General features: G+C 40.9%; 1 protein-coding gene across 10 annotated transcripts in view; it reads right to left on the bottom strand.

Moving 5' to 3' along the window:
• Positions 1–15,695, bottom strand: part of RBMS3 (RNA binding motif single stranded interacting protein 3) — an 819,111-nt gene extending 803,416 nt beyond the window's left edge. For 3 of the 10 annotated variants that reach the window (XM_005695511.3, XM_005695509.3, XM_005695512.3), the window contains exon 1: positions 14,947–15,692. In XM_005695511.3, the coding sequence (XP_005695568.1) occupies positions 14,947–15,021 (75 nt within the window). In that variant the 5' untranslated portion in view covers positions 15,022–15,692. Of the gene's footprint in view, positions 1–14,946 lie in introns of all 10 variants that reach the window. The other 7 variants (XM_005695513.3, XM_005695514.3, XM_018067046.1 and 4 more) reach the window with 4 other exon arrangements.

Below are 25,333 nucleotides of genomic sequence, written 5' to 3'. Positions count from 1 at the left end.
TATGGTATACTGTTGATTTTTAAACATGGATAAAAAATGGTCAGTATTTTAGTTGCAGAAAGAGAAAATGTTCAATTTGCCTTCCTGTGCTGAACTAAGTTCTCCATCTCATCCCATACACAAAGTAAGTGAAAAAAATTCACTTTTGCAGGTCTGTGTTTAGGAAACTCCCTGAGTTTCCCAAGAAGCATGTGGAATTCGGCCATCAAACTTTGTAAGATGTAATTAAATTCTAAGAAATAAAAATCCAAGAAAGAGAATTGTAATTAGAAATGCATGTCCTTGATCTACCTTTTTTTTTAAAGGAAAAGCAAACAGCTGAGGCTCTGTAATCTACTGTCTTCCAGACAGATTTCAGTTGGTACATATGTCTCTATCAACCCAGCAGAGATGTTCTGCAGGTAAACTTTTGTTTTATGCTTTTTTATAGCCACATTTTAACTTTAATTAAAATTGATATTGGCAATAAGAAACAGGACAAGCACACGGAAAGAAAAGAAATACAATCAGATTTCACCAAGGTTCATTAGTGTTATCCAGAGTCAGCTTCTCCAGCTCAATGAATAAACCATGATATTTCCCCTTATGGTCAAGTAATACCAAACCCATCCAGTAGAAGAAGGCTATCAAAAAATATAATTTTTCAGTATTCTCAAGATCATGACATAAAAAGGAAAATCCTGATGTTCAAACACTTGGGGACAAAAATATCTGCTCAAGTACCAAAATGCTTCAGTGGGATTCTAACCACTTAGGAAGATTTGGGCTCCTCACCTGCTGTTGCTCTTTCAACTTGGAATATGAGTGGCAGACAAATGAGATCAATCTGGAAACTTAAGAGTGACCTCACGGGATGGACAAGAAGCAACAAGTTGGTAGCCCTGCTGACCCCAACCTCTGCTGGGATCCCTGTGAGAGTGCTACCAAAAAATGATACATTTCTGCTTCTGCCAATTGAGAGAGGTTCACTTTCAGGTGAAATATCAGTCAGAAGGTTCATCTTCTCACCAAAAGCAGTAGACTTTAATAAACCTTCCAGGCCAACACAAAGGGGTGGGTCAATCCCATGGGATGCAAACTCTTTAGGTTAAGAATCTAAGCACTGACATCAATCTTTGTATAATAAGGCATTTTTTTCAAAGTTTAAAAGGAAGCAACCCTGCTCAGAAGATCAATGACTTAATTTTCAGGATTTGAAACGAATATCTTGAACATATACTGTAGCATTATTCAGAATGGAAAAACAGGGGCAAAAAAATCCATGCTCATCGACGGGCAACACTTGCATAAAACATGATGCAAACATGTTAGAAACAACTGATCTGACAAATAAAAAAAAAAAAGACAAGCTTAGTGCCCCGTGGAGAGTGCACAAAGTATGCTTGTCACTGAAAAGGGAGGAAAATAACCTGTTCAGCCTGATCTCAGACACCATAGATCTGATAGCATGTTTGTATGAGCATAAAGGAAGCAACAGAAGAATACATATGATCCTGTAATTACCATACATTTTTTCTGAGATTTTGTCACAAAATGATGTGGTGTACAGAAGAAAACTGTTAATATTTTCATTATTTTTCTTGAGTTGTTTCACTAGATATGATGAGGCAGGATTATTTTGCAAGAGAAAAACTTACCAAATGTTGAGGAAATTACATATATAGAAACTACTGTTTCAACAGATGGTAATAAGAACCTTGATGTAAAAAAAAGAACAAGAGAGGAAAAAAAAAAAGAAGAAGAAGAAGAAGAAAAAAAAAAACTGCCAAACAAACATAAGAGAATCAGCACAACTTGGAAAAATCAAGAAGCATCCAAACCAAAAACACAATTTGTTCTCGCAGCCACAACTGGGCTATTATTTCCATAGATTCCTCAATGAGGAAGGCTTTGAAGTTGACCTCAGGATCACATCTTATATCATCTATCCTTACTTTAGACATATCTTTATACCTGCTTGGTTAATTGCAAAGGGAAACTAGGGCTTTCTTTTCCCCAAAATAGGAATTTTGTCATTCTTACTTCAAAATGTTAATTAAAAAACGAATGTTGCTGTGGATATTTACATGGCATGGGGAGATAACAGATGACTATTACAGTCAAGATCATCTGTCTCGTTTTGTTTTGTTTTGGCCACACTGGGTGGCATGCAGGATCTTAGTTTCCTGACCAGGAATCGAACCCAGGCCCCTTGAGATAAGAGTATGGAGTATTAACCACTAGACCACCAGGGAAGTCCTCATCTGTCTTGAATAAGAGAAAAATAGACCAAAAGATGGGCCTAGTACTCAACCCATCTCTTAGCTGCGTCTGCTGAGTTCATCTCCTGATACATCCAACTCTCCACCAAACCAAGGAAGGAAGCCACATGTATGAGCGGATATTCTTGGCAGGTGTTCAGGAATGTCCTCTCCAGTTCCCTCAAACCACCACCACTGCCATTTACCCCTGACCTCCTTGCTTTTACTCATCCCCAATTTCCAAATACTGGCTAGGCTACTTACACTGTCTTTGAAATGCACGTCTGCCCTTCCAAGTTGGCACGTGTTCTGATGTTCTTGCCAGCGTCTTGGGAAGCAACACTGCAGCAGCTTTTCCCTTCCCTTCTCGTCCCTTCTCATCTCTTCTACTAGTTTCTGATTCAGCTCACCTGCTAGCTATCACAGTATGTTCATTAGCTAGGTATACAACCTATCTCCAGCCAACAGTCCAGAGTCCACAAGTTTCAGGGGGAAAAGGTGGAATAGGGTACATCAACTGATATAAGTATTGAATAAAAAGAGGTTCTTTAATAAGACTTACTGCTGGTACACAAAATGCCTTTTGACATAAAGCATGGCAGAGGTGAAAGCAACATTCAGCATCTCTGGTTTTGAAAATCATTCCTTCAGCAACAGAGGACTGCATGAGACACACTGAATGATGTGGATTAACACGTATTAAAACCCTTCTGTCATCCACTCAGCCTGCAACAGGCACTCTGCCGGATCCTGTGGGGCATTCATAGATGAAGACCCTGCGGTCCTAGTCCTCAGGGGGTTCACAGAATAACCCTGATATGATTCTGATCCTGATGAGCAAAGGTACATTTGAAAGCCAGAAGGAAATTTACAACCAAGCAAGAAAACAGACAAAATCCAATCCAACTCTACCTTGGAAACAAACAGAAAATACAAACAACAACAGCAACAAAAAACAGAAAGCGATAATGAAAATGATAAGAGGGAACCAAGAGGAAAGAGAACAAAAAGAAGCAGAAGTTTAGGGGTTAAAGGCAGGGAGCCAGGAAGGCAAATCCACAGCAGAGAAGGTGAGGAGGGGAAAGGGCTGGCAGGGAAAGTGAAGTGCAAGGGCACTGGAAGCGGTGATGCAGAATGAGAGGGGTAGTTTCCCAGGGAGGAGGATCTGGGAGAGGTAGGGAAATGGAGAGAATGCGGTGTAAACATGAGGTCACTGCAGGCAGACATCCTAAATGGAGTAAGGGTGGAGAAATCAGTACAAGGAACTTGGCAGAAGAGACAGACCATGAATAATAATAACAGTACCAGCCAATCTTTCTTGGACCTCTACTGATCTAAACCTCAATGACCATGTTGAAGTCTAGACGTTCTTTTCAAAGGACCTACCCTGTAACCTACAAATGTCCTGATTGCCAGGGCACTGAAACATCATTGCACTCATATCTTCAGTTCAATGGCTCAATGGATCCCTGGGCACATCATCGCCCTCAAACATCATGCATGTGGTTAGCACTTTGCGTTGTATGATTCTCATGCCGATACAGTTTTGCTGGTTTTATCACTCATGCTGTTGGGTTACTCCACTCAAAGCCATATCCCTTCTACACAGAACAACATAACTTCACTCATGGTTATATTTTTGAGCAGATAGAAATTTTTTATGTGAACAGTTTACATATAGAAATTCCAAAATACATGCAAAAATTTTATTCCAAAATCCTTCTAAAAAACACCCTCGTATCCAATCCAAAGCATCAACAAGGCTTTTATCCAGGGCATCCGTGGGCATGAGTGATGAGTAAATCAGAACAAGAAAAGAAGGTGCTGTATGTTACCAAGTGCATTAATATGTGCAGGCAGAACAAAGCACCAAGCTGTCCTCAGAAGCACTGATTTTTCACTTTTCACAAGACACCAAAAATCTCAGCTACATGACTCCTCCAAGTCTAATTCTCTTAATATAGTCATATTAAAGTGGTTTTCTCCCCCAAGGATGGTTCTTCAATTCCTAAACTATCACTTCTTTGTCAAACAGCCCTTACCTTTTGCCTTTGGAAAGGAACATAGTCAGATTCCAGAAATTACCAAAAATAAATTAGAGCTTGGTAATTTCAGCCTTTTGTTTTCTATTTCTTCTTCTGTTTTGTCTTTCTTGGTGCCTCTCATAAATCACTTGTAAAATTAAAGTCATGAAACTGACATTTATTTTCTACCATACCATTGACAGCCTCATCAGTATAAGCTCTGAGGATCATTAGAATTTCCATGATATAACCAATAATTATGAAATAACTGGGGGGGAAATTAGAATCAATCTATCAATGATATTTCTAAAAAATTTGATCACAAATAATGGAGAACAGAGAATTTATATCTATCTTGCATAATATATTTTCAATATATCTTATTAGATGAAGATACCACATTTTTAAAAGAAAGTAAAAATTATTAGTCATCCATATTTTGATGAGACTCATCCCTTTCTGCTGTCCATTGGTAGCAAAAAAATTTTCAGTTCAGTCGTTCAGTCGTGTCCGACTCTTTGCAACCCCATGAACTGCAGCTCACCAGGCCTCCCTGTCCATCTAGACCTGAAAAGAACAGCTATATATCTCCTATTTGCCCCTCCATATTTCTCAGTGATCGTCTAGCCTCAGAGAAAAGCAGAACCACTGTAGCAATTCTTAGAGCTTCCAGAAATATGTGTGTGCTTTATGTTTGTGAGAGAGAAATCTAAGCTTATTTGTTGAATCTACTGATGAAATTTGGTGAGATTCTGGCTAGAATGCCAGGAAAAAAATAAATAATTCGGTGGAGAATCAGAACATTGGGTGATTATGAGAATTTGTCCTTTAAGATTGTGGAGGGGAGGGAGTTTTCAGGTCTGAGCACATGCAGGGTGCTGGAGAGCCAGAGAAAACTCCTTCTTGACTGCGATGAGGGGAGAAGGCCATGCTCTGGACCTGTTTCATTGCTGTTGTTGTTTTGTATTACTAAAAACAATGAAAATCAGAATAAAAGTGAAGGGAGTATCACATGTGGCTTAGGGCTAGAGAAGCAGTGTCTTCGGGATGCCCCTCACTTGTAGTGGTCACGGGGGCATCTGACTGGGGCACACATCTGTGTGCCCAGAGGCACATAGATGCCACAGGGCTGACAGGGGCCTCTGGAAGCAAACTGAAAAAGAAGTCATTCCAGGTGAATGACCATGGACTTGGGGAACAGGAGGAGGTGGCCATTTCAGTACAAGTAAAAATCCCATGATCCTGTTTAGAGACCGAAGGAAGATGATGATTATTTAGAACGATTATGCCATAAAATAACTCTTGTGCCAGGGACCTGCCTCCTGCTTGGACCCTAAGCTGGAAGCCCATGGAAACACCTGTACCAGTCAAGCTCTCTTTCTTTCCAGTTGATAAACAATTCCACCGACTACATAATAAAAAAACTCTTGTGACCCAGCACCCAGATCTGGAACACTCAATTGTTGTCACTGCCAAGGGTCAATGCAATGTGTCTGCTTGTGACATATTTTAGCCAAAGAATGTTAATGACATTTTCCAATAGACCATGTTGTTTAAACACATGTCCCGCCCCGGAAATTTGGGATTATTAAAATACAGAGGTATCTTGAATGTCAAAAGGTCACAGTAGGCAGAGATATGGCCAGCTTTTCAGATTCTCTGACCACGTTAAGCACAAAAGCACTGGCAAGATGAGAAAAATATCTTGCCTCCAAACAAAAATGAAAGCTGTGAAACCAGAATTAGCAAACAATTGTTTCTACAAAGCATAATACACTGTCAACTTTATTCATTGTTCTATTTAGTAGAGGCCAAAATAATCTTTCTTTGTACCTCAAGAAAATCCATCTGGAGGTTAGATTTTTCCATTTTGCAAGAATACCTGCATATACAAGATGATGAGTGCACATAAATTCACAAGCACACATAAGCTAATTCACTCATACCCAGAGAGTTGCAGCGGCAAAACTACAAAAACTCTTTCAACATTTTATTACAAGAAATCTGATTGATGTGGAATGTGAGTATACTTTAATATGTTTAATATATCTGTTGAGAAGTGGGGGCTTCCTAATGTGTTCGGAGAATACGAAGAATTTAGAATGACCCTTCACTTCTCTCATTCTTAGAAGATATTGCTAAACTTGGAAAAATATCCTTCCTTGTTCATGGATAAACAAAAAGGTCCTACTGTATAGCACAGGGAACTATATTTAATATCCTGCGATATACCATAATGGAAAATACTGTGAAAAAGAATATTTATGTGTAACTGAACCACTCTGCTATACAACTGAGAGTAACACAAACGTGAAATATACTTCAAAAAATTGTTTAAAAACATCAAAATTCCTCCCTGTTCACTGACCTCTCCCCTTGCACTTTTTCCTTATGTTTTTCTAACTTATCAACAAAGTTAAACAGAGAAATTTTCCCTTTCTTGACTGGTGTGCTTGACAAGACACCCAGGGGCTCAAAGCCAAGACCAAGGCTAACCCAGGAACTGTCATAGCCCTTCAAGGGACTAGCACCAAGGTAAAAAAAGGAAAAGTATTTTTCTCATCTCTCAGGAAGAAATTCAACATCATGGATATGTCATAGGTTTTCCTTGTATGATATCCTTGAAAACGGTCTCCAGGTTTCCTCTAATCTTTTTGCACACTGCTTCAAATACTTCATCCACTCAAATCCATTTGGGACTATTTGCTTGGGAGGAAAGAAAAAGAAATTAAAAAATAAAGAAGAAGAAAGAAGAAGTATATTTTCTTGAATTTTAAGTTATCTTATTTCTAAGTGATATTCAGGGTGCCACCATCCAATCTCTGTGAATGAGTTTTGAAAGGGGCAACTGAAGAGTATACAGACATCAGTAATAGCCTCAGATATGACTTGCCTACATAAAAAACGCTTTTAAGAAATCTTAAGTAGTTCCAGAAAACCAGATAGTTAGCATTCTGTTTTCCATTTTCCTTTTCACTAAATTGTCATCCATCAGAAACATGACTAAGATAAATAGACAGCAGTCCCCAGATAAAAACAGGAAGAATCCTTTCAAATCCTCATTAAATTCTGTATGTGATCCATACTCAGCTTGAAAAGTACCAGTTAAGGATGAGACAATGAAAAGGTCCCCTGTATCTGGGAATAATACATGCCAATGGCTTAACTGTGCAGCATAATGATGGGAAAGCACAACCTAGAACAAGTTAAAAATCAATTGCCCAAAATGATTACCACCAATATTTAGAATATCATAGCATTCAGCTTTCTTCCATTCTACCTTACTTTCCATACAACAGGGAAGAACATTATCAAAGTCACCTTGACTGTGTATATCGTCTAGCTTAATTTTGGTATTTCTTAGTCATTCATAGGGCATCCCTGGTAGCTCAGCTGATAAAGAATCTGCCTGCAATGCAGGAGACCCCGGTTCAATTTCTGGATCAGGAAGATCCCCTGGAGAAGGGATAGGCTACTCACTCCAGTATTCTTGCCTGGAGAATCCCCATGGACAGAGGAGCGTGGCGGGCTACAGTCCAGAGGGTCGAAAAGAGTCGGATACGACTGAGCGACTAAGCATAGCACAGTCATTCATAAAAACAAAATTCAAGGTTCCATTTACTTTCATTAATTCAGCTCACAGGGACTTGGGGAGGACTCAGAAGGGTACCCAGTGAGAAGAGGAAAAGAGAATTTTTTTTTTTTTAATGTGTCCTGGAGAAGTTATGATTTTTCTCCTATGATACCATGCACTCTGATTACTAAATCATTTTCCCCTCATGCTTTAAAGCCTACTATTCAGAAATTCAGGGACTGGCAAACTCTAGTCAAAATAGTGTTTCATCTATTGATTGTTATTTCCACATGTACAGGAGCTCCTAGATTCATTCATGAAACTAGGGCTGTCAGGATCTTAATGAGATCAACTGATTTAGCCACACATGCATAACCATTCAGCTCTTGTGACACCTGGAGAGAGCAAGTCTTTGGATATGGCCTAATTTTATGCACTCAAGGAAGAAAACTTGAACCACAACAAAGCCAACAATGGTGATTAAATAGTGCCTGTAGCCTGGCCCCACCCCTGGGAACTGTTCTCCACCCACTCCTGGGTGACGGTGACGGGGGTGTTTCTCTGGGTTCTCTGGATTTAGACGTGGTGAAGGGTGCAGATGATTACGTGTGCCAAGTCCCCAGAGTCGACGAAGCAGCAGTTGATCTGCTCTGTAGAAAGCACTGAGGACCCGAACAAAAATCAGTGGCACGAATCCGAGGTCATCTGCTAAATACCCCTAACGCATCGAAGCAGTCTCATCTATCTCCAAGCAAGAGTCACAGACACCAAGCCTAGAAGGGGGCGCAGGGAACTTGTACCAGAAATCAACTCACTGACACACAAATCAGAGAATTCTCCCAAAGAAAAGCAGGATGAATGTCTTAAAATTCATCCTCCGTTCTCTAGAATCGGATGTACAGTAAAGGTTGATGTTCTGAATAGCAAAGGTGCATTCAGCTATGATTCTACATGCTATGTGTTTCCTGATCAATAAATCCACACAGAAAACACTGTTATGTGAACAAATTCTCTGCCAACACCACCTTGAAAAAGAAACATTAAAAACCAAAACAAACAGAATTCAGCTTATCTCGGTCCATGCCACTTTTTGACTTTTTTAAACCGCTTCTGAATGTTTGACATATGAAAATCAACAGCCAATTCTACAGGCTTTTTCAAGGCCCTGAAAATGATCACTTAACTTAGTAATCTTTAGTATTGGTAATCCTGTAGCTTGATAATCTCTAGAAGACTAGAGATTAAAGTTTCCATGAACAAACATTCTTTTGAAAAACTTTGTAATTAAAGCCTCTTTACTGTGACATATCTGCTAAAGAAATAGAAGCAAAAGTTGTGTCTCCTTGTGTGACTATGTAATTTTTGACACCAGCAACAAAAGATTAATATTCATACCCTAACCTCATATTTTCAAACATCTTAGAAAAGAATCACACTGCCACCAGATTGTTCTTAGTTGAGGATCCTTGCTATCACTCTTTTGTTTAGGGATAAATGGCCGGCAGGTTTTCTTACAATAGTTCCATAGACTAAAAGTAGCAAAAAAAAAAAAAAAAAGAAGAAGAAGAAAAGTATTTCTTATTTCAAAACAGAAGGAAAACTTCTTCACTTTTGCTTTTTGAACGTGTGTTTCATGGGAATAACCTTTATCTTTCCATTTGCATTGGTTTCAGATCCATTCAGTAACTATGCATTTTGCGATGAAATGACATTCCATATTTAAAGTTGGTATTTTATGTCAGTTTCCATTTTCAAAGAGCATATTTTTAATCACATCCAAAATAGTTCAGCATTTTTCCCACTGCTGCCAAAAATAGCAGCACGTATCCTCCATACGCATATCATAACTCATATCCTCAACAACACACTTATCACAACACACAAGTGCGTTTCTGCTCTCGTCTCCCCTCAGCCCCATCTGTACTCTTGCTGTGAACAGCTATAGCATAAAAATGTCTCTTTTCACATGCTTTTGATATTACACTATTTAATCACATACAGCTGTGGCTTATGAGACTGTTACAAAACACAATTTTAATGTAGTACTCGAAGCCAATTTTGGATAAACATCAACCATTTACTCTGAATAAGAAGTCCAACACTCCAAAGATTTTCTTTTAAAGGAAAAGCCTGGTTTTCTTAGAATCTGGCATGGGCATCATTATGACTGAGCCCTCTCTCTGCCAAAGAGACTGATAATGTCAGAAAGGATTGTGTAAATCATATTAGTACAAAACCAAAGCTTTTCAGAATTCCTGGAGCCAGAGAGACCTGAAATGACGTGTATCCTCCCTTCTCTTTGGCCCCTTCCTCACACGGCCTCTACCTCCAATGCTCAGCTACATTTTATTACTTCATGGAAATATTTTTAAGTTGAAATTCTGTTTTTTCTCTTTTCCAAATTGAGAGAAAGTGAAAGGAAATTGTGTTGGAAAGATACTGTTCAAAGCAATATACATGGTGTTTCTCTTAAGTTTGGGATTATTCCGGAAAAGAAAAAAACGTGAACTTTCTACTCCTTTTAGTAGGCACTAGACATAGTGTTGTGAAAATGATGACTACATTAGAGAAAAGAACTTCAACAGCAACAAAGATTTGTAAAAGAAAAAAAAAACTGAAAAGGGAGGGTAGCTTCTTATTATGTTTCTCTCATTTAAAACCAATTATAATAGTATACATTCTTTTTAAACCAATTACCATAGTATACATTCTAACATGAGACATGATGGATCATCGTTTCACACTGTCGTATCACCCTCCTACAGTGAAAGAAATTTTTGGAGTTATTTCTAAAAATTCTTTTGCTGGAAGATTTTTAGAAAACCAGTTTTGTACATTTCAGCCTCTCAAAGGAAAACAGTACTTGGGAGTTTTCAAGGCTGAAATGTACAAAACTGGTTGGTAACTGGCAAGTTACCAACTCCAACTATCAATGCAAATCTGGGACAGGAAGTACGAAGGAAATTCTAAACTCCTTCCCTCCCTCTGCAGGATTTTCTGCGTTTTCATGTGCAAGGAATGTGTGAAGCAGGGTTGCTTTGTTTTGCCTTTGCAGGATCTGTACGTTCACATCTGTAAGAGTATCTTGGCCCCACAGGAGCCTCCCTCTCTCTCTGCCGACCCCCTGAGCCTTGTGCTTTCAAGCATCTGCTCTTTTCATGGCACAACTGGGCTCCAGCTAGACTTTCAGAGCTGGGCAGCTGTCCAGCTGCAGATGGCGAGAAATTCAGCTTAAAGTCAGTGTGCCGGTGGAGAACTGCTCCTCCACCTGACCCCAACTTCACACCAGGCTCTGAGCAGAATCTGAGACCCACCAGTTAGGGAACCCTTGTCAGGGTACTGCAGTCTGAACCCCTTTCTTCAAGGTCTTCTTGGGAAGCAGATGGCCAAAGGCAGGGGGCAGACTGATGAGAAACTGCACTAAACTGGGAGAAATGTAGTGATTTGGTATAAGTGTGGAAAAGGAAGAAAAGATGAACTTTCTGTTTGTGCCTGGGTGAATTTTAAAGTTTCACGATAATTCAAGTCTTCCAAATATCACATATGAGAGAAATATCTATTTCTCAACTACAAATTATCAATTGACCAGGTTGTGACCATATTTTAACCATTTTTAGTTTGCCCCATTCAACTTGTTCTTCCAAGAAATCCCCTCCCACAAAGTACCTCAAATTCAGACTGAAATTGACCCTGGATCATAACATAAGACCAACAGGTTGGCGATTGGAAATAGGGTGTAACAAAATCCTTGAGAAATATTACAAGACAACTTAATCACACATCGTTACAAATCATTCAGCTAAAAAACCATTTTTTGGTCTCTTTTCTCTAAAACTTAATTATTCTGGGTGGTCTTCCAACAGTAAATTTGGTTTCCTGGAACTTTTTTTTTTTAAGAAATCCAGTTATGTCTCATTTAAATATAGTGACATGTCACCAAGATTTCTTCATTACTTCTAAACCAAAGTAATGTTCTTTTTAGAAATTGCTTTTTTGGGTAGGAAAACAAAATGGTCAAAAAGAAAATTGACAAGTGACAACTTTAAGTATAGGTCTGGGAGAGTAAGGTATTAGCTACAAGTCAGCCACAGGTTTTCCTTTTGTTTGATTGACTCATGGTTTTCTAATATAACATTTTAAGCATCTGGAAATTTATTCAAAGAAAGAAAAGCATAAATATCTTCTTTCTTTCTTTTTTTCTAAGCAACAAAGTGAAGAGATTGACTCTAATGTGATGGGTAAGAAGTGGAATAGAATAAGCAGGGAAGTGTCACAAGTTTTTTCTACAACTTTAAGTGCATTTGAGGAAATGGAAGACAAATGCATTTATTTCAAAATCCATTTTCATTTTCTTTTATCATAGAGAATAGTAGCTGCATCTGACATACATATTTAGGTAGAAAACGAAGGCTCAGTATTTTGGCATTTTCTAAATGAATACAATAATAAACATTTTAGTTCTGTAAAATCCCAATAAGATTTTCCACCCAAAACTAATGTCAGCAAATGGCTTTTGTGCCTGAGTTAAAAGCACCTGCATTTAGAGAATAGTTCAAGGCATGGCGTCACCACAATATGATTTTTGTTGTCAACCATAGAATTCTAATTTTATCAAGCATAAATGTTCTTTATGAATCAGCGTGACTTTAAATAGCAATGATTTTAAAACTGGATTCTACCTACAAGCTAAGGCAGGAAGGACAGTGGATTTTATGGAATTCCACCTACATTTACCAAATAAATCTAAGACGCATGCAATTCCTTCAAAATTACTATAGATTATATTTTGGGACGTAAGTGAAAAATGAGTAAAAAGCGCTACTAAGATAGCCCAAATATTTTCACACTATCCTGGAGCATGATGAGACTTTATTACACTGTGTTTATACTGTTGGAAAGTTCCTATATTTTAAAATATCGTACATTGACCATTCCTTCCCCTCCCTGAGTGCCCACATTCCCATAGAGGGCATATTTTCATATCTTCAGCTTCCAGGAATGTCATTAATGCCTGTCATTTCAGAGCCACTGTAATAATACTCGACAACGTCACAGCTCTGTCAGAGTTTTACAATGTAATGATCAATATGAACCACCAGGATAGCCAGAGTAACTGGTCTTATACACTCTACCACCCTGACCTGATTACCCAAATATCAGCTGAGGTCGCCTAATGGATCTAACTTCTCTAAAAATGTTCCAGAAGTTGATGGCTTTGACTTGCTTGAAAGTAACAAGATCCAGATGCTCCCTGTCTACACAGCACTAAACTGCAGAAGATCCCAAATCAGATTTTTTTTTTAACTCCCTATTTTTCTGGATCTCTTTTCCTCAACACCCCATGTTTCCTTTTTACCCCAAACACATATGCACACACATACGTACACACATATTTCCCACCAGTGTAGCTATATATCTTTAATATAAGGTGCCTGACATTACGTCTTGCTAGTAATAGGTTAAAAGAAATCTTAAGTCAAAAAGCCATCGTTCTATTTATTCCATTTATTTTGATGCAAAGTTTCTTTTCTGAATAGACTTCATGGTAGAAAATTAAGAACCAAAAAAGAAAGCATGAATTTTGAAACATTTGGAAAAATTTAGCCAAATGACTAAAAGGGATGGAATGTTGGATATTTTTCATGCAGCCCTTGAGTGTGTTGTTTTTGTTTCTTTGGGGGATGAGAAATGACTATAAATTTCCCGTTTGTAACTTGTCCTTGCTTTGCCATTTCCTTAAAGAATCCCCCAAAGGGTTAAAACTCCAGCCGATGGAGCAGGAGGGCTGGTCTATTTATTCCAGCAGCAGCCCAAACTAAACGCTCACAAAGGCAAAAAGCAGCGTGAATCGACCTTGCAGGGGCAGGGCAAATTATAGAGCGACTGAGGAAGGAAGGGAAAAAAAGAACAATCTTCAATATAATACTGAAAGTCTGCTGCCTGCTTTGGTTTACAAATCGGCATTGTTTGGTGAGACAGAGTAAATGAGAGTCAACCACGGCATGATTACCAAACCCTAACCAGGGCACCCAGACCCGGTGACAGCTCAGATCACTCAGGCACGCCTTGTTCACTCCCTGCGTGTTTATTTATTAAAAAGAGCCCAGTAGAGTATGGCTAACGCAATGCAAAATAATATCATGCATAAAGAAATATACTCCATGCATTCAAGGGGGAACAAGCAACATCCCCACCCCTCCCCCAAAATCAAGTCCGATGTAATTGACAAATTGGAGCAGTGATTTCACACCTGAGAGTCTACCATGTCTGAACTGCAGGATAAAGTTCATGGTTGGCACGACACACTGCTCAGTGACGTGGGCTTACCACTGGCCCCCTCATGATCGCTTGAGCACACACGGAAAACCTAAACTATTTAACCAATTCATGTCTAATTATCATCACTCTATTTCATCCCCTTTCAAGCCCCAGGCCTTCTGATGATAGCCAACACAGAAACACCAAGCTTCTAAAAGTAAAGAACACCTATGGTGAAGCTCCTAAATTTACTCTCTGGCATTCTGACCATCTTCAATATAAAATAAAATATTTGAGGCCATAGAAAAATAAAAAAATGCGCCCAAACAAACTCTGAGACTTGAGTTCACTGCCATATATCTTCCCACGCCTGTCTTTCATTCTACACTTAGCGATTAAAAGTTTGAGTCCCCCCCCCCAACCCCGGCATATCCTAGCCAGTGGGAAGAACCCTTTCAGAGCCACAAACAAAGAACAGCTCACCAGGAAAGCCCCTGAAACTGTATTGTCGTGCCCGATCATCACTGTTATGAGCTCCTTTTAACAACCCTGCCCGTCTGCCGAGAGCTCGGCGGGCATCAGGAACATCGAGATGGCCAAACAACAACAAAGGAACTCAAGTGCAACTATTATCTCTCCTTAAAGAGGAAGCCCCAGTTCTGGGCTTGCTTTCTTCTTATCTCCTTCTCTGTTTCATTAACTCCATTGCTATGTTACTAATTTCAAAGAAGCAGGAAGAGCTGGTGGGGATAAGGGGAGGGGGTGGTTTAATCATAATTCACATGCCTATCTGCTTCCCACCCCAAGTGCAGGACACCCCACTGCTGCCAGGCTGTGGGGCACGCCATACCTTGGTTTGGAGGTAATGAGGGTAGTAGTAAGTGTACTGGGGGTACATTTGTGGCTGATCCAGGCGTTTGCCCATGTAGCTGGAATCGCTATCTCCGAGGCAGGGAACTGGATGACAGGCTATGTGCCCCAGGCCGAGCTTCCTCTGGAACCACTATTCCTGACAGTCCCGATGACTGATGAGGCTTCCGAGAGTCTTCCAGCACTCGCTAGTTCCAACACAGCAAGAATTTTAAAAAGAAACACACCAAAAAGAGAAAGAGGCGGGGATCCGTAGGAAAAAACCCCACACAGTCTCCCCAGATCACGCCTGGGGTCCACTTGGGAGGAGGCAGTTTGTTCTCTACCCGGCTGTCCGTAGTGATGTCAATTGCCAGCGTTTGTAAAGGAAGGGGAAAAAAAAAAATCAAAGTCCTTTTAGCAGAACTCGGAAATCTTGCAGATCAGCTTCCTGTCTCCTGGGTGTCTCTTTCCCCACCTTAAAGAAAAAGAAAAAAAAAAATAGAAAGAAAGAGAAAGAAGAAAAAGGAAAAAAAAAGGGAGGGGGAGAAAAAGAAAGAAAAAGAAAAGGGAAAAGGAAAAAAAAAGAAAAAAAAAAACCTTGCACAGCTCAGTTGCTGCTGTGTCCCTCCCAGAGTGACATGGTGTTCGGGGCTTGTCCTGTCCTTTCATTCACGTCCCCTCCTTCCAGCCAGTGGGTGGGACTCGGAGAGCCCCTCCAGGGAGCAGCGTACGCAGTCCAGAAGGCTGCAGTCTTTCCTCCAAGAAAAAAAAAAAAAAGGCTGCTTCAACCCCTGCTGCCAGCAAAGTTGCGATTCCCTCTGCTGGCTATCTCGAATAGCAAAGCGGTTTTTGTAGCAAAGCTGCTGCCGCCGCCGCTGAACCCAGGGAACTCAAATGTGGGCAGTGGATGATTCCTTATCCTTCCCTCCATCCACCCCGCACAAGAGCTGCCTTCTCCGCTCTGCCTGCCAAGTTTCAAGGTAAGCCACACTGCGAAACAAAACACGGCAGACCCTGGGAGGGACCAGAGGACGCAGGGAGGAACGGAGAGAAAGGGGAAAAAAATCCAGGCAGACGGACTGAGCTCGCTGGTGAGAATGGAAAAAAGTGTGTCCCGGATGCTTTCAAAACCTGTGAACACACTAAAGCCAAATGAATCCAAGACCTGCTTTAGAAACTAACCTTTTACTTAGGTTATGGAGGACGCTAAGTACTGAAGAAATGTTGGAGTCTACTCCAGGACTGCTCTTAACAAACCAGGCGTCGTCAGATCACCATGGCCAACTTATCATAGCAGATACAGTCCTTCTGATCCTTACGTCCATTTTGTAAAAATCAAAAGAGGTGTCCCCTTTGGTTTATGATTGTCTTAATAAATAAAAGCACTGTTTCTCTTACTGTGTATCTCTTTATGATTCATGGGTCCTTTGCTCACTTTCCTGATAACATCACACACACACATACACACACAGAGAAAAAAGAACAAAAATCATCACCACTTGGCAGAGTGTTTCTCCACCAATAGCAAGTAGTATTCTGACATGTCTATCAGCTGCTACATTATAATACAAATTGTTTCAGAGGAAATATATTTCCTTAAAGGGTCCCTTTTCAAGGCAGGCAAGGCTAAAATTAGACATGCCAGCTGTGTTTTGCTGAGGGCTCACGCATGCCCAGAGCGTGGGCAGACAGACCAGCGCTGAACTCCTCTCGACTTTGTCAAGCCCGCTCTCTTCTCCCCAGCCCAGAGTCGCCTTTTCAGATAAAAGATTCCTGGTACCAATCCAGCTTCCTAGACAAGGAGATCAGCGGATGTGGTCCCACACACAACCCGGTGTCCGTCCACTCAAGCCCTACCTCCCTGCGGGCAGTGAGCTTGCCGCAGGGGTCTGGTTTCTGGGAGCCGTGTGAGTGCACATAGGGTCTTTGGAGACAAAATCAAAATCAGGATGGTGTATACAGAAGTTTATGTTTGACTTTGGGCAAGAACGGCCATAGGAAGGAAGGAAGGGGAGAGGGCGGAGAAAGGGTAAAAGCCCTGCAGCCCCGTCATTGAGAAAATTAAATCTCTGCCACTGTTTATATGTTCTTCTGGGCCTCACTTGTCTCATCTAGAAAATGGAACTTCTTCCAACTCACCTGGCTGCAGACAGTCAACAGAAGCAAATACTAAAGAGAAATTTCATTGATTTCAAAATCCTTTGCAGCATCTCACTGCTCAGACAATGGAGTCCTGACTTCTGGTATAGTTTTCAAATCTTCTCCAGATGCAAATAGGAGACCCTGCCTCCGTTCGATGCCTGAGTGACACTGTCTGGCTTTCAGGACTGGGCTGGGCCTCAGGGCCTTTGATCATCCCCTCTGCCAGGGCCTCTCCTGAGATGGACCTCCACCAGACCCTCTAGTCCACCCTTCAGTTGCAGTACAGATAACACCCGCCCAGTAGCTTTCTGAGAACCCTGGCTTCCCCGTTGCACCTGGTATTTGCCCTAATTTAATGTTTATCCAATGTTGCTGCCTATGAACTGCTGTTTTTGGTTTTGTTTTGTTTTTTTTTTTTTTTTTTCCTGTGATGCTCTAAAAGCATCAGGGAAAGCAAGAAAGGTGAGGGGTCTCATCATTTTTGTTTCCCTCATCTTTTAAAAACTGGCATGACATCTGGCACCAAAGGGATGCCCCATGTTTGAAGAATGAGTTGTGTGCATTCTAAGTCGCTTCAGTCGTGTCCAGCTCTTTCCGACCCTATGGACTATAGCCCACCAGGCTCCTCTGTCTGTGGGATTTCCCAGGCAAGAATACTGGAGTGCGTTGCCATGCCTTCCTCCAGGGGATCTTCCCAACCCAGGGACTGAGCCCAGGTCTCCAAGGCCTCCTCCATTGCCAGGCAGAGTCTTTACCACTAGCACCACCAATAAGACATCTTAAACATGAGAAAGAACACTCAGCCGAATCACATCCACCATTACGTACATTTCTGGGTTCCGGGGCTGCACGGCTGCAGAGACGGGAACACAGTGCCTCGTCCCCGCAGTGCCGCTGCCCAGCTCATGCTGTTATCATGAGAATTCACCCAGACACGCGTGTGAAGCACTGACCACACCGCGGCGCTTCCTGGATCTGCTCAACAAACAGGGCCTGCGTAACAGAGATGCAGTACGCCTGCATCCAGGGAAGAGCGTCTTAAGCTGAGAAACCAGAAGGAACAGAAAGGCTGGCAGCGAGCATGTGTCCTTTGAACGTGCCGGAAATCACGCAGGGGCCGAAAGGGAGCAAGTGAGGAGCGAAGACTGGGGAATGAGGCTGCGGCCAGATCTACAAGCCTTGGCGGAATTTGGTGGGGAAAGTTAAATTATGACAGTTTACACAACAGCCGGGCTCTAGCAGATTCTAAACCTCGCTATCTTCAACTACAGAACGATGGCCTCCTAAATGACAGGCTGGGGCTCCTCCCATTACAAGACCCATAAGATCAGGATCCTAGAGGACTTCTGCCAATATGGCCACTTTGGACAGAGGATGGCAGGATTCTTTCATTCATAATAAAATGCATAGATGCTCCTTAAAGGGAAAGGACTGCTGTCTTATTTACGAATAAAAGGCCAAATAGATTAACTCCTCTCAGTGCAGGCGATAGCTCACTGATATGCAAAGTTCCCAGCACACGTCCATACTATGAGCAATTTCCACACAAACTGCCACTTTCCAAAATCTATTCTATTCCACTGGGTTATTGGCATTTTCTGGGCATCAATTGTCATTAGCTTAAGAACATTCATTGAACATTTAAAGCTCTTCTTAAATAATGTAAAGACAGTTTCGCCCTTGGGAGAATGCTAAAACCTGTGTTTTGTTCACTTCTTTACTTTTATTTTCCTTCAGAGATCCCAGTAGCCATGGCAATTCGGGAGGCAAGACAGTCATGTCAGAAATAGTTTTTTATATCATGTCTGCTCTGTTGGAACTGCAGCACTTTCCATTTAAATGATCAAGTTAAGGTAGGAGGTAACTAGTTTAAAGCACTCTCTAAATCAGAAGCCAGCTGTGTCCCATTTGCCAACTACCAAACAAATTTTGTACAAATCCAAAAGCGGCAAACTGCATCAAAGGGCAAGGACTCTTATGGATGCACACGATTCCCAGCACAGACGAGAAACACTCATTTAAGACAACCTCTTGGCTAAGAAAATTGAGAGGACGCTTTGGACACACGTCAGAGGCGGAGAGTGATGGTACCAAAATGAGGGTCAGTCGGGTACAGACACAGACTCTTCTGGTTTGCCCTTGACCTAGCCACTCAGCGAAGAACTAGGTCCTCTCTCTGGATGATTTATTTTTATAAATTACAAAGACTTAGTTAAACATAAGAGAATAGTAGAAATATAAGGAAAAAACCTAATCATACTATCTTCGAAAGCAAGTAAAGCATCCATGACCTTAAGTAAAGCTTAAAAGAACATTGTGCCATTTCCTGCTGTCTTTATTCAAGTCTGTGAAATACCTCTCCATCCCAGCAACTGTCAAATAAGTATGAAACATACAAGTTGTTGTGTTTTTTTAAAGACAAAACCCTCAATTGCAAATTCCAACATTAATACTACAACTTTCCTCTTTCCCACTGAATCTTTACCTTACACTTAAGAAAATGTCTGAGACAAATTAGAAGAAAGAGACTACCATTCAAGTATGTGTGGTCCAAATTTAAAGTATAATTACATGTAAATATATTGATGTGGACAAAGACAATTTTACTGTCTTTGGAAGAAAGACAATTTCTTCCACAATTGGCTGTGGAAGAAAATATCAAGACTCAAGACAAAACTATAATGGGCTATAGTTCAAGATAGTTAATTGACTAGAAAAGCAAGAACAATGTAAGACAATAAACAATACTAACTTCAGCAAAGTTTTATTGAGCCTCTGCTCCTAGCCCAAGAAAACTGCACCAGTATAAATACAGTTCATTGTCCTTGTCCTCAAGTAGATTTAACAAATCAGTATCTATCAAACTTGCTAAGTCACTTCAGTCGTGTCCGACTCTGTGCGACCCCATAGATGGCAGCCCACCAGGCTCCCCCGTCCCTGGAATTCTCCGAGCAAGAACACTGGAGTGGGTTGCCATTTCCTTCTCCAGTGCATGAAAGTGAAAAGTGAAAGTGAAGTCGCTCAGTCATGTCTGACCCTCAGCGATCCCATGGATGGGGGAGCCTGGAAGGCTACAGTCACTTACAAATGACCTTACTATTTTGTCTCATATTTGGGTACCAGTTTGAAACAATACTTACTGCAAATTTTTAAGTTGACTCACTTTTTTCTGAAATGCATATGAACTTTATGAGAATTCTAAGCAATGATATACATAAAGTTTATGTTTATTTTGCTTCTATTGCCTTTTAAGAAAATACACACACTGCACCACCTTTCAACATATAATTTCATATCATTCAATATGGTGTGGGCACGCCTGGATCTCCTTTACCACTAGGATTAGCAACTCTCACATGTCTCCATTCCATTAAAAGTAGGAATAGCCACGTGACTTGCTATGGATGATAAAATATGAAGCACACGTGATGCTCATAAAAGCTGACTGCTGCTGGCTGATTCTGCAGCCCACTCTTCAATGGGGCAAGCAAGTGCTGATATGGCGGAAGCATTGCAGATGGCTGAGAACAGCTGCCTTGAACAGTCACCTGGACCAGCCACTGACTTGTCATGTGTGAGAAGTATACCTTGGCTAGATTATACTAGTGAGATCTAGTAACTTGCCAGAGCATCAACCAGCCTACCCTAAGCCCACATTACTTGTGGCTTGATTCTATATTCATTGGTTTCTTTGTTTGAGTATCTTCCCCACTAATATCTAAGCTCCACAAGGGAAGGGATATATCTAATTCATTCACTGTTGTATCCCCAGCACCTAAAACAGTCCTTGGAATTTAATACACATTTAAAAAATGTGTATTAAATAAATGAATAAATGTTTATTTGAAAACATCTCATTTATCTATCAGTGGTTAATGCATCATACTATAGGAAATTATAGAAAGGGAAATGAGACATATATACAAAAAGTAAAAACGGAAGTTTCATAGGGAATCCTCCTACACTGCTGGTAGGGATGTAAACTGGTATAGCCACTATGGAAAACATTATGAAGTTTCCTCTAAAAACTATCATCCAGCAATCCCTGTCCTGGGCATACATCCAGACAAAGCTGTAATCCAAAGTACATGCACCCTTATGCTCATAGCAGCGCTATTCACAATAGTCAAGACATGGAAGCAACCTAAACGCCAATCAACAAATAAATGTATACAGAGGATGTGGGGTATGTATTTGTGCATATATACATATGCAATGAATGGAATATTACTCAGCCATGAAAAAGAATGAAATAATTCCATTTGCAGCAACACTGTTGGACCTAGAGATTATTACACTAAGTGAAGTCAGTCAGAAAGAGAAAGGCAAATGTCATATCACTTATATGCAGAATCTAAGATATGACACACATGAGCTTCTCTATGACCCAGAAACAGACTCTATGACGCCGAACAGACTTGTGGTCGCCAAGGAGGAGGGGGTGAAGGAGGGATAGGTTGGGAGTTTGGGATTACCATTATATACAGAATGGATAAATGCAAGGTCCTGCTGTATAGCACAGGGAACTATGTTCAAGGTCCCACGATAAATCATAAAGGAAAAGAATATGAAAAAAGTATACCTATACACACACACACACATATATATTAATACATATGTGTGTGCAGTTTCTCAGTCACGTCCAACTCTTTGTGACCCCATTGACTGCAACCCACCAGGCTCCTCTGTCCATGGGATTCTCCAAGCAAGAGTACTGGAGCAGAGTGTCATTTCCTCCACCAGGGGATCTTCCCCACCCAGGGATCAAACCTGTGCCTCTCCATGGCAGGAGAATTTCTATCATACTCAACATTCCAAAGAAGGAAAGGGTTTTTTCACTGACCACTTGGAGTGGGCACTTGGGTGCTGGATTAGCCAGTTAAGAAAGGAACAAGGTGAAGACGTAAAAGAACTGAGTCACAGATGGCCAACTACATACTAGACTTTGTAGGCGATGCCGATAAATGTGTACTCAATTAAAAAAAAAACAAGTACCTGGGAATTGGGTATGACTTTTCACACTATATAGTTGAGAAGATTGAGAGAGAGCAGGTTTAACTACCTGACCCACACTCACCCAGTACAGAAACACTCTTGTCTCATTTCTGTATGAGCTTCAAACTCAGGCTTTTTCCTCAGTGTCTTTGATGGAAATCCTATATGCTTTATTCCAAAACTGGATGAGAAAAACTTTGTGTTTAAAACATAAAACTCACGTTAGACAGTAACACCCTAAATAAGTCAGTTATGTCTTCTTAGCAAACCAGAAATAAAGAGCGTGTATGTCTATCACATAGCATAAAATCTGCTTGGATGACAGTGTGACTGTTAACACACAGTTATACATGGCAAGACTATGGGACCCAGTTGTTTGGTCAACACCAATCTAGATGTTGTTGTCAGGTATCTTTGAGATGTGATAAACACTTGAATCAGTAGACTGTAAGTAAAGCAGATTACCCTCCATAATGTGGGTAGACCTCATCCAATCAGCTGAGGACTTTAAAAGTAAACACTGAGGTTCCTCAAGAAGGAAGTCTGTCTCCAGACTATAGCTGAATTGGAGACTTGATCTCTGGTTCCTCTGCCTTTTCTAAATACCAGCTCTTCTCTGCATCTAGCTTGCCAGCCCAGTCTAGACTTTTGTGCTTGGCCAGATCCCACAAGCATGTGAGCCAATCCCTTAAAATATGTTGCTTTCTCTCTCTACGAGATGTTGTTCAGTTGCTAAGTCATGTCTGACTCTTTGAGACACCATGGGCTGCATGCATATCCGCACATCAGAAGCAGCACAACATTCCTGCATCCTTCACTGTCTCCCGGAGTTTGCTCAGGTTCATGTCCATTGAGTGGGTGATGCTATTTAACCACCTAATCCTCTGCCGTTCTCTTTTCCTTTTGCCTTTAATGTTTCCAGCATTAGGGTCTTTTCCAATTGGTTGGCTCTTTATATATATATACATATATTATTGCTCAGTTGCCCAGTTTTATCTGACTCTTTGCAACCCCATGGACTACAGCAGGCCAGGCTTCCTTGTTCCTCATCATCTCCCAGAGTTTGCCCAAGTTCATGTCCATTGCATCAGTGATACCATCCAGCCAACTCATTCATACATACATATATATATGTATAATACACACACACACGGATATGCCATCTCATATATATATATAATGATTTGTTTAGTCTCTCAGTCACGTCTGACTCTTTGTGACCCCATGGACTGCAGCATGCCACGCTTCCCTGTCCATCACCAACTCACAGAGTTTACTCAAACTCATGTCCTTTGCATAGGTGATGCCATCCAACCATCTCATTCTCTGTTGTCCCCTTCTCCTTGTGCCTTCAATCTTTCCCAGCATCAGGGTCTTTATATATATGTATACACATGCCAACCAGCCATCTCATACATACATACATATATATATATGTATCAGTTCAGTTCAGTCGCTCAGTCATGTCTGACTCTTTGCGACCCCATGGACTGCAGCACGCCAGGCTACCCTGTCCATAACCAACTCCCAGAGCTTAATCAAATTCATGTCCATAGAGTTGGTGATGCCATCCAACCATCTCATCCTCTGTTGTCCCCTTCTCCTCCCATCTTCAATCCTTCCCAGCATCAGGGTCTTTTCCAATGAGTCAGGTGGCGAAAGTATTGGACTTTCAGCTTCAACATCAGTTCTTCCAATGAACACTCCAGGATTGATCTCCTTTAGAATGGACTGGCTGGATCTCTTTGCTGTCCAAAGGACTCTCAAAAGTTTTCTCCAACACCGCAGTTCAAAAACATCAATTCTTCGGCACCCAGCTTTCTTTCTAGTCCAGCTCTCACATCCATATATGACTATTAGAAAAACCACAGCCTTGACTAGATGGACCTTTGTTGGCAAAGTAATGTCTCTGCTTTTTAATATGCTATCCAGGATGGTCATAGCTTTAATTCCAAGGAGTAAGGGTCTTTTAATTTCATGGCTGCAGTCACCATCTAAAGTGATTTTGGAGCCCACAAAAATAAAGTCTGTCACTATTTCTACTGTTTCCCCATCTATTTCCCATGAAGTGATGGGACTGGATGCCATGATCTTCGTTTTCTGAATGTTGAGCTTTAAGCCAACTTTTTCACTCTCCACTTTCACTTTCATCAAGTGGCTCTTTAGTTTTTCTTCACTTTCTGCCATAAGGGTGGTGTCATCTGCATATCTGAGGTTGTTGATATTTCTCCCAGAAATCGTGATTCCAGCCTGTGCTTCATCCAGTCCAGCATTTCTCATGGTGTACTCTGCATATAAGTTAAATAAGCAGGGTGACAATATACAGCCTTGATGTACTCCTTTCCTGATTTGGAACCAGTCTGTGGTTCTATGTCCAGTTCTAACTGTTGCTTCCTGACCTGCATACAGATTTCTCAAGAGGCAGGTCAGGTGGTCTGGTATTCCCATCTCTTGAAGAATTTTCCTCAGTTTGTGGTGATCCACACAGTCAAAGGCTTTGTCATAGTCAATAAAGCAGAAGTAGATGTTTTTTCTGGAACTTACTAGCCTTTTTGATGATCCAATGGATGTTAGAAATTTGATCTCTGGTTCCTCTGCCTTTCCTAAATCCAACTTGAACATCTGTAAGCTCACAGTTCACATACTATTGAAGCTTGGTTTGGGGAATTTTGAGCATTACTTTGCTAGCGTGTGAGATGAGTGTAATCGTGCAATAGTTTGAGCATTCTTTGGCATTGCCTTTCTTTGGGACTGGAATGAAAACTGACCTTTTCCAGTCCTGTGGCCACTGCTGAGTTTTCCAAATTTGCTGGCATACTGAGTGCAGCACTTTCACAGCATCACCTTTCAGAATTTGAAACAGCTCCACTGGACTTCCATCACCTCTAGGAGCTTTGTTTGTAGTGATGCTTCCTAAAGCCCACTTGACCTCACATTCCAGGATGTCTGGCTCTAGGTGACTGATCACCTATTATATACATGCAAATACGCATCTGGCTACTTTTGTTTCTCTGAAAGACTGTTTTAGTAAAATGAAAGGAAAATGGCAGCCGTGAAGGTCAGTGAAACAGACACTCGTATACGTTCTTAACAAATGTTGTATAATGCTTTCTAATACAGCTTAACAAAATGTAGAGCCTTAAGAATCTCCATCCTTTTCACCCCGTGTTGTTTCAGTTCTAAGAATCTACAACAGATCACCATTAGGATTTTAATAGTAAGTAACTGGAGAAACCTGAATGTCCAAC

Source organism: Capra hircus, chromosome 22, assembly GCF_001704415.2.
Source record: "Capra hircus breed San Clemente chromosome 22, ASM170441v1, whole genome shotgun sequence".
Classification (NCBI taxonomy): Eukaryota; Metazoa; Chordata; class Mammalia; order Artiodactyla; family Bovidae; genus Capra; species Capra hircus.
The sequence above is the reverse complement of the archived record's forward strand: the minus strand, read 5'-3'. Positions and strand labels throughout refer to the sequence as shown.